The 10,305-nt window shown below is 42.4% G+C and overlaps 2 protein-coding genes across 3 annotated transcripts in view; one reads left to right on the plus strand and one right to left on the minus strand.

Annotated features, from left to right (window-relative positions):
• LOC119954883 (PARP1 binding protein) overlaps positions 1–7,077 on the plus strand; it is a 64,400-nt gene extending 57,323 nt beyond the window's left edge. The window contains exons 10-11 of one of the 2 annotated variants that reach the window (XM_038780510.1): positions 1,062–1,227; positions 5,236–6,864. In XM_038780510.1, coding sequence (XP_038636438.1) covers positions 1,062–1,227; positions 5,236–5,549 — 480 coding nt within the window. In that variant the 3' untranslated portion in view covers positions 5,550–6,864. Of the gene's footprint in view, positions 1–1,061; positions 1,228–5,235 lie in introns of both variants that reach the window. The other variant, XM_038780509.1, reaches the window with a different exon arrangement.
• pmch (pro-melanin-concentrating hormone) lies at positions 5,713–9,409 on the minus strand. The gene is made up of 3 exons (XM_038780512.1): positions 9,206–9,409; positions 8,036–8,282; positions 5,713–5,948 (listed from the first exon to the last, which is right to left on the minus strand). Exons 1-3 carry the CDS (start codon positions 9,407–9,409, stop codon positions 5,899–5,901), a joined length of 501 nt encoding a protein of 166 aa, XP_038636440.1. The 3' UTR covers positions 5,713–5,898.
• Between the last annotated feature and the right edge of the window lie 896 nt (positions 9,410–10,305).

The following is a 10,305-nucleotide window of genomic DNA, read 5'->3' on the forward strand; positions in this document are numbered from 1 at the left end:
GTTGCCCATTTGGAAGAGCAGTACTGAAGGAGCGCTGCATGGTCGGAGGTGCAGCATTGAGGGAGTGCTGCATGGTTGGAGGGGCAGCATCGAGGGAGCGCTGCACGGTCGGAGGGGCAACATTGAGGGAGCATTGCACGGTCAGAGGACTAGCACTGAGGCAGCGCTGCCCTGTCAGAAATGTGTTTTATGGATATGATTTCCTGCTCAAGTAGATGCAACCATACTGACTGATCATATATGGTCAGCTGCATTCTCCACCTATATGTTTCTATCAGCTCTGTTCCGTCATTTAATAACTTTAAAACATTTCTTTCAATTGATCATATTCTAAAATACAAAGCCTTAATTTTTCAAGTCTGTCTTTATATTTTTACTTCTTTAGTAGACAGTGCCCCAGTAATTGTGCGCTCCACCTTCTCAATATCATTCCTATAGTATGAAGTCTAAGAAGGTCTTCTGGTGAAGCGGATCGTGTCCTACTTCTAACCCAGAAGCACTGGGTTCAAGTCCCACTCTAGCGCTTGAAGGGCAAGGAAGGTGTGTTCCTAATGTGGCCAAACAGGTTGAGTGTCAACCTGGAAATCATTCCAACACTCACCAATGGCAGATGCTAAAGTGGGAGGGTTTCCTGATCAGCAATCTCCAGAAGGCAAAGGCTAACCACTGTAGTATTTTGACAAGTACAACCGCGGACCAACAAAGAAGTCAATGGTTGTCAGTGCTCTTTCAGGGAATGGTACCTAAAGAAGGAGAGCATTTCAAGCCTAACTTCATACGGTATTCCTAGTTTGGCCTTTAGCTAAGGTTTTACATCGGCTTTGCTAGACTTGGAATGAATTTTATTTTAAACTGATTAAACTGTCTCCTATTAAATATAGATTAGGTGCAAAACAGTACCAATCATGTAATTTCTGTCCTGTTTGGGCTCAGTAAACAAATGCAGGATTAAATTTTCATTGTTGATCTCAAAAATATTTTGAACTAAATCTATGTTGGAATACATCGATTACGTGCTTAGTTCCACTCACGAGATTGCATTTCAATATCCATTTTTCCAGGTGAAGAATACTTTGATCAAGTCACAGTTCTTTTGTACATACAAAGCAGATTCTGCAGTAAACTATGAATCTCCCAACTATCCCAGCGTCAGCCAGACTCCAACTTGTGTGCAACCGGGATCGAATCCAGTTCTAACCATCTTCTGTGACGATGCACCTACTGAAGGTAGATAGCAAGACAAATGTATCTCTTCTCGTAAGCCTTTCATAACATAACATAGGGGGCCTCACGGTAGCATGGTGGTTAGCATCAATGCTTCACAGCTCCAGGGTCCCAGGTTCGATTCCCTGCTGGGTCACTGTCTGTGTGGAGTCTGCACGTCCTCCCCGTGTGTGTGTGGGTTTCCTCCGGGTGCTCCGGTTTCCTCCCACAGTCCAAAGATGTGCGGGTTAGGTGGATTGGCCATGCTAAATTGCCCGTAGTGTAAGGTTAATGGGGGGATTGTTGGGTTACGGGTATACGGGTTACGTGGGTTTAAGTAGGGTGATCATTGCTCGGCACAACATCGAGGGCCGAAGGGCCTGTTCTGTGCTGTACTGTTCTATGTTCTATGTTCTATAACGCTTGTTATCCACAAACCTTGCTGTTGCCATCACTTGATGTCATCACTGACCATTGCAATTTGCTGGGTGCGATTTAACTGAATGGGAACAAAGTCCCATAGCGAGTGCATTTAGCCACATGTTTCCTTGCACTCGCAACACCGAAGCACAACACTATCAAACGGCACTCCGGTTAGATAATGGATTTGGTGGGGAACACGCGGCTAAGGGCACTGAGGAGCTCCGTTCACCGGAACTGGCGTCCTGATCTCTGGAGCCTTGATGTGACCCCTGACTGTCCGCAAAGCCCCAACTCACTATGAGGAGGTCCCTAGGCCTCCCCAGCATCCCCCCCAACACCGGCGTAGGGCATTCCCGGCCCGACCGGCGGCATATGAAAAATGCTAGCTAGGCACCTTGGCAGTGCCAACCAGGTACTCTGGCAGTGCCCCTGCCCGCTGGCAGTGCCAATTGGGCATCTCCCGTGCCAGGCTGGTAGTGCCAGGGTGTACAGGGGCACCAGCAGTGCCAGGATGCCACCCTGTATAAAAGGCATTCACCTGGAGGCCACCAATCCCCTGGAAGATCCCCAAGAGTGCCGCCTCCATCTGCTCCCCGTCTGTGGAGACCAGTATTGAACGGAGCTCACCCGAGGTCTCTGAGGCGAAGGGGAGAAATACCAATGCCTCGGGAAATTGTATATTTCAGTGAGACCAACTGTCTTGTTCTAATAGACAGATTTGCCAAATGTGATCCCGCCCACGATGGGTGGGATTTATATTGCAACATTTTACAAGATTGTGTTAGATCTTACAAAGCATTGTGAGCTGGGTAGATCCCGGGAGCAGGGTCTCCTGGCTTCTACCAGCCATGTTGCGCTGTGGCGTGTTGCTTTTCCGGGGCAGTGTGGCCATTCGATCACACCCACTATGCCAGCACCTCTCTTTCAATTTTGCTCTGCCAACTGTCACAGTGTAGATGCAAATTATGACCTCTCGGAGGTTGTGTAGAGTGAGTTTCTCTTGTCACCAACTTGAATATCTAAAGCAAGTTAGTCACCAATTGCCTATGGACAGCACTGTGGGGAGTTTACCAATAAAATTAGAGTACCATTATTACTGTCTAGTTGTGAATATTGAAATCTTGAAATATGATGCAAAGTGAAAGAGAATATAAATAAGTTTTGATGCTTACTACCAATGTTCCTGCTAAGTGTGCGTCTGTGGAGTAGTCTGGAAGATGTCACACAAGCCATATTCCATAATAAATGCCTTGCAAAAAGATTAAGCATGTTCGAAAAACTGATCGTACAGAACAATTAACTTTTAACAGGAGCATTACTTGTTGCCAGTCGCTTATCTTTCAGTCACGGGAAGACTCTTGGATAGGTATTTTAGTGTACTCTATTATCTATTGCTACTAAATCCAGTAAGAAATGCGAGCAAAACTTCTTTAAACCAGAGTGGTAGGGATATGGTACAGGGAGTGGTTGAGGTGATCAATATAGAAATGGGAAGCTGGGTAACACATGCAGGAGAAAGAAAGGGTCATCTGGACTTGAAACGTTCGCTCTTTTCTCTCCCTACAGATGCTGCCAGAACGGCTGAGATTTTCCAGCATTTTCTCTTTGGTTTCAGATTCCAGCTAAATAAATTTGCTTTTATTTATTTATTTAGAAAGAAATAGAAGATGTGTTGATGAATTTAGATAATGTAGGGTCAGGAAAGACTCTTATGGGGCAGATAAACACTGCCAATGAGCTATAAGACCTGGTACTTTGTAGATACAATGTAGTTATCAAGGGCTAGATGGAGTGGAGATGTTTCCACTAGTAAGGGAAACTAGAATCTGAGGGCACAGCCTCAGACTGAAGGGACGATCCTTTAAAACTGGCATGAGAAATTTCTTCAACCTTGAGTGTGGTGAATCTGTGGAACTCTTTGCCGCAGGAGGCTGTGGAGGCCAAATCACTGAGTGCCTTTAAGACTGAGATTGATACGTTCTTGATTAATAAGGGATCAGGGGTTATGGGGAGAAGGCAGGAGAATGGGGATGAGAAACATATCAGCCGCGATGGAATGGCGGAGCAGACCCGATGGGCCAAATGGCCTAATTCTGTTCCTATGCTTATGGTCTTATCACTGGGAAACTCATGGGTGGTCTCCTGAGTGGATAGTGGATTCTGAAATTGAACCTTTTCCTCCCACCATCACTTCCAGCCCATCCTGTGCAATGTCGTGCGATGCAAGAGCTAGACTAGCTAACCTTACATACAGCATTTTGGGTTTTTGTTTTGTAGCAATTGGGTCTGGTTTAGCACAGTGGGCTAAACAGCTGGCTTGTAATGCAAAACAAGGCCAGCAGCGCAGGTTCAATTCCCGTACCGGCCTCCCCGAACAGGCGCCGGAATGTGCCAACTAGGTGCTTTTCACAGTAACATAATTGAAGCCTACTTGTGACAATAAGCGATTATTATTATTATTATTATTATTATTATTATTATTATTATTTTACCCAAGCAATAGGGAAATGTCAAAGTGGTGCAGAGTTGTTAGTGCTGGAAATGTCAGACTCTGCAGACTTGAAGGCAGTGGATGGGAGTTCCACCCCCACCTCCCACCTCCAGCTGTATAAAATAATGAAATAGGAGTAGCTAAATGACGACAGTTATGCAAGGGAACATGGGGAAACAAACTGGTAAAAGGCCAATTGAGGCTGATGTTAGGAAGTGCTTCCTCACACGGGAGTAATTAGTCCCTGGAAATGCTCTTGTAGGTGTGGTCCTGGAGCACAAACTCAGGAGGAATCCGAGTGGTTGCTTGGAAAATTGTTTCCACTGTCAGGAGGGTAAGTGATGAGAGGACCCAACAACAATTTGTATCTGTACAGCACCTCAACCTGGGAAAATATCTCTAGGTGCTTCAGCAGCATCATCAGAAAGAACTTAAAACTGAGTCACCAAAGCAGATATTCGGGCGAGGGACCGAATGTTTGGACAAAGAGATGGATTTTATGAGTATCTTAAAGGAGGAGAATTCTGGAGCTCGGGGTGGGGGGGGGGGGGGGGGGGGGGGGGGGGTGGACAGGGAGGAGGAATTGAGAAAACATGCCTTTTTAATGCAGCGAGTTGCTGTAATCTGGTATTCTGAATTCAAAAAATGAGAATTGCGTATAAACTTAAAGGAAACATTTGTTTTGTTTTAAAATAATTTAGAGTACCCAATTAATTTTTTCCAATTAAGGGGCAATTTAGTGTGGCTAATCCACCTACCCTGCACATGTTTGGGTTGGGGGGGAGAATGTGCAATCACATGGACTGTGACCCAGAGCCGGGATCGAACCTGGGACCTCGGCGCCGTGAGGCAGCAATGCTAACCACTGCGTCACCATGCTGCCCCAAAGGAAATATTTGTAGGACTAAATTGAAATGCTGGGTAAATTGAGGGTCGGTGTGTCAAATACTGCACCGCTGACTGATTTCGTCCAGTTTTGGGAGGTGTAGAAAATGCCTTGATCTTTTGAAGAGGTTAGACTGAGGAAGCGTAATATATTCCAAAAAGACCTTTTATAATTAAAATTCGGAATTTCTCTGAACTATGCTTCTCTCCTCTTTGCTATCCTGTTCAACAAGGTGAATCCAGACAAACATTAGCAGCAAAACCCACAGGAGCGGAATCCACGAGCAAACGAGGACAAGCAGCGATTCTCCGGATAGCTGGGAATGCAGAAATTGGGAATCGGAAAGGCAGCAGAAAAGTGGCAAAGCGGAAACGGGTGGAATTGGGCGCCAATCTGGACTGTGAGAATTTACCACCTGAGTGTATTGACGTGACACCTGTCACACTGCAGGGGAAAAGGGGGAAGACTTTAAAAGAAGTCAAAACTAGGGCCAAAAATAAGTTAATTCCTGGGCAATCAAAGCTCACAAACTTCTTTCGGGTATAATATTTTTTTTCTACTTTCAGAACCGGACAAGATACATGTTTCAAATGTTAAATCCATCGATTTTATTAAGAACCAGTTGATGTGAAATTATTTCAAAATGCACGGCACATGCAAAGTTCTGGCAGTTACAAAAGCAGAGTGCTCAATACTTTTATCATTTTTTAAAATACAGTGACTGTCACAAGTTCAATAATGAATAGTTATTAAAGGTTTCACTGTTCAAGCTACGGAGAATAAATCGCATGAAGGACCAAATGCACGGTTTCAATCACCTATGAATACACAGTTGCATTAATCAGATACCAGGTATTAAAGTTTCTCCAAAAATCTGGTAGCTGTAAGGAGATGGTCAGTTTTGCCAGCAGGGTCGGTACACTCTTCCAAGCATACATCGTAGCACTGTAATAAAGAAAAGAACATTTTATTACATGTAGAATGAGAGTCTTTTCCAACCGTTCTTTGATAAGATGGTGCTGTATCTTTTTGTGGATTTGGACCCATGTTCTTCTGACTCCGAGACACGGATGTAATTAATGAGCTAAAGCTGTGACACCTAGGTAAAGCTCAAGGTTGACACTCTAGTGCAGTACTGCTTTTAGATTCATCAGAACGATACCAGGTTTAAAAGGGCTAAATTATGAAGTCACAATACTGCATTTGTGTTTTCTTGAATTTAGAAGATTAAGGGAAGTTAATTGAAATGTTTAAGATGATTAAAGAGGAGAATCCAGAAGCAGAGGGCATAACCTTAAAATTAGAGCTAGACTGTTAAAGGGTGATCCGTATACCTTTCTTCACACAAACACACAAACCCCCACACACACATACACAAATAAAACTCTTGAGGCTAGGGGATCAATTAAAACTTTCAAAACCAAGATTCGTAAACTTTTTTTGGGTATAAAAGTTATTAAGGCGTGTAGATGGACTTAAGATACAGATCAATCATAATCAAATTGAATGATAGAACTGGCTTGAGGGGCTGAATGGCCTCCTATTCCTTTGTTCCATTTTGGAGATGCCACTCTCAGATGAGATGTTAAATCAAGGTCCCTATCAGATGTGAAACATATAAAATATCCCATGGCACTATTTTGAAAAAGAACAGGGAGTTCTGCCTGGTGTCCTGTCAATATTTATCCCTTGGCCAACGAGACTAAAACAGATTATCTGCACATTTATCTATTACTGTTGTGGGACACTGCTGTGGTAAGTTAGCCGCTCTGTTTTTTATGTTCCAATAATAGTAGCGCGAGTTACTTTGGAAATGCCCCGAGTGGGTGAAAAGAGCTGTGTAAATGCAAGTTTTATTTCATATCTGACTCTCTTCGTCTATCTCCGATGTGTCACAATGCATTTTATCAGCAATTTATTCTGTAGCTCTGTTATCATTGTTATGCAGTCAAATGTGGAAGCCAATTTACCAGCAACTGTATTCTCCGAATAGGGATGTGACATACAGCCAGTTCAGAACTTTGACTGGGGCAGACAAGCGAGGTTACAGATTTTAATGCCGTATCCAAAAAAATGACACTTCTGACTGTGCAACACTCCTTCCAGCACTGCATTGCCTCACCAACCAAGATTATGCACTTGAGTTCAACCACAGGGTCTTGAGCTCATCATCTTCCGGCGTTTGTGCCAAAATCATATTAAATTATGTAATCGGCTTTGGCAAATTGTTTTAAGCAGTAATTCTGGAGATTCATTGTTTTGAGCAGCAGGACTGGTCTAGAAAAATGATGTTCTGGAGCTGGTTAGAATCATAGAATTTACAGTGCTGAAGGAGGCCATTTAGCCCATTGCATCTGCACCAGCCCTTGGAAAGAGGACCCTATTCAAGCCCACACCTCCACCCTATCCCTGTAACCCAGTGACCCCACCTAACCTTTTTGGACACTAAGGGCAATTTAGTATGGGAAAGACCATAGTGCTACAATGGGAAGTTGATAGTGGCCATTGAGATTTGATGTTCCGTTTTGTTCAATATGATACATGGAGGCCAGTAGTTTGAAGCTCCATTTTCTGTAGTCCCTAAAAAATGAGTTGTGAACTCCACAATTGGCTGTGATCATAGAATCCCACAGCGCAGAAGGAGGACATTTTTGGGCAGTGGGAGGAAACCGGAGCCCCCGGAAGAAACCCACACAGACACGGGGAGAGCTTGCAGATTCCACATGGACAGTGACCCAAGCTGGCAATCGAACCTGGGACCCTGGAGCTGTGAAGCAACAGTGCTACCCACTGTGCTACCATGCCGTTACTCCAGTGAACCATAGCTAGATAAAACTACTGAACAATTTGGCCTCAGACCTCAAAGTGGGTAACAGAATAAAAGAAGAAAATTCACAGGCATAAAAATTAAAAGTCAATGCAGACAGCTCAATAAATAACATTCCACAACTTTCCTCTCTTTCACCCCCCCACCCCGCTCTCCATAATTGCAGATCGCAGCTCAACAACTGTACAACGTGCCAAAGACTTACTGTCAAAATCTCTTCTGCCCACAGGAAGCACAACCCCATTTTCTCCATCATTAGTGACTCGCTGTGCATTTGTCATCTCAAACTGGTCCAACTGGTTGGATTCTTGAGATGCACCAGTCCTCTTGGCCGAGAAGTACTGTGGCTCTTTCATTGGCTCATTCAAGGTCAAAGGTAGTTTAAATAGCCTCTGGCTAGTGGACAGAAAAGGGTGTTGAAGAATTTTGGGGTCCATGCTAAAACCTAAATCCTAAACAGGAAACAAGAGTGGATCTTCATAACAACAAATTGCAATTTTCTAGCACCTTTAACATAGTAAAATATCCCACAGCTGTTTCATGGATGCATAAACCTACAAAAATGGACATCAATACAAAGATGGAGACATGATAGCCGAACAAATGATTGGTTAAAGAAATTCATTTTATCAGTGTTTTAATTGCAGAGAGAGATTGGGAAGCTTCAAGGGGAACCTTAAAGGCTCATAAGAGGAACTTCAGTAAGGTGGCGAAGCTAGAGAAATTGGGATTGTTCTCCTTCTATCAGTGGTAGTTAAGAGGAGAATTAATAGTAGTGTTCAAAGTTACAATGATATGGTCGAGGAAATAAGGACAAACTGCTTTCAGTAGGGTCAGTAACCAGAAGGTCAGTAACTGGAGGTCAGTAACCAGAAGATCAGTAACTGGAGGGTCAGTAACCAAAGGACCAGTGGGGAAAATGAGGAGAATAAAAATACTGCAGCAAGTTGTCATAATCTGGAATATGCCGCTTGAAAGGACAGTGGGAGCAGATTCAACAATAACTTTCAATAAATACTTAAAAAGAAGACATTCGCAGAGGCTGTGGGGAAAGTGTTGGGCATTTGGACTAGATCTTTCAAAAAGTCACCATCGACTTGATGGGTGAATGGCCCTTCTGTCAATGGAAACAATTTCCTTACTGACACCATCAAACCCCTCATAGGAAGAGAGAGAGGTGCTGTTTTTCTCCACTAACTTCCCAGACATGTTGGTTTTCTTGAAACTTCATACTGCTGATAATACAAATTGATTTTAAACAACTTGTCTTACACATTTTAAGGCAGAATGAACACGTTTTTTTAGGAAATGAAATAGACAGTTACATATTTTAAGAGATAATTTATTGTGATAATTTACAGACTTCTGGGTTTACCTTGTCGGGTTGCAGAAGTTGGTAAGGTTTGTACGAGCCAGAAGACCTCCGTTTCTCTGGTAGACCGACACTCGCCAACATTTCTTGGTTAAGGTCATTCTGTGGCACCTTGCCTTCTTCCAACTGCCCCACAGCAGACGAAATGGAGAACTCTACAGAGAATAGCACAGAAATAAAGAGAGCAGTGTGAACAGAAATGATCATTCTTGCACGGGTTCCACCTCAAGAGTCAAAGACGGTTTGCATAGAAACCCAAAGCCAACGAGAGAAGTCTAATCTGAAGCAGGTGCAAAACTGGTACACCTGAGTTTATATCCCTTAGCATTAATGGACCTCCTGCAGAAACCTTAGCATTAATGGACCTCCTGCAGAAACCTATCTGGCAGCTTAGATTTGCCTTGTCTGAAAGAATGGAAAGTCTGATTCATCACAGCAAGAGGCATCTGATCATTTTCTTGTATCCAAGTTGAATGGGTTGATCCCATAACAATCCTTGCAATATCCAAAACAGCAGTGGTCTTAATGATTTATTTCCTCTCTGAAAAGAAGAAAGGGATACAAAATGTCAAAACGGATTATTCTTTTATTCAATGTATGACACATTAACAGATCTAATTCACAGCATCAAGCTTTGAGGTCCTTTAAAAAATCCATCCTGTTCACTTTTGTCTTAATGAAAAGTGAATATCAATTATAAATTGGATAAAGAAGGTGGGTTTCATAATGAAATCTTGCTAATCCTGGAAGGATTTTTTTTGAGTGCAGAATCTTTCCTGTTTTGGAGAACTGTATATATCTTTAATCTGTTGAAATTGTGAGAGCTTAATAATACTTCAAAATTCTTCCAAAACTTGATTATTTATCTAAGCGACAGCACTACTTAAATATTGGAAGTACTCATGAATATCAAACATTGACAAACTGTATTTACAATGTAACTTTAACATAGAAAACTATCTCTCGGTATTTTACAGACACTAATTAATGACATATTGTTTTTGAATTTACATGAAAATGAAAAAAATAATAATTATTATTATAAAAATAATTATAATTAATAAAATATAAAATAAATAATATAAAATAAAAATAATTATTTA

Source organism: Scyliorhinus canicula, chromosome 20 (assembly GCF_902713615.1).
Source record: "Scyliorhinus canicula chromosome 20, sScyCan1.1, whole genome shotgun sequence".
NCBI lineage: Eukaryota > Metazoa > Chordata > Chondrichthyes > Carcharhiniformes > Scyliorhinidae > Scyliorhinus > Scyliorhinus canicula.

Excerpts from the sequence above, each read along its gene's own strand:
- pmch (XM_038780512.1), bottom strand. The coding sequence starts at position 9,409 with ATGATCATTTCTGTTCACACTGCTCTCTTTATTTCTGTGCTATTCTCT. Across the intron at positions 8,283-9,205 it reads AACTTCTGCAACCCGACAAG|GATTTAGGTTTTAGCATGGA; the intron begins GTAAACCCAGAA and ends TTTCCTGTTTAG. Across the intron at positions 5,949-8,035 it reads GGGCAGAAGAGATTTTGACA|TGCTACGATGTATGCTTGGA; the intron begins GTAAGTCTTTGG and ends TCTTTATTACAG.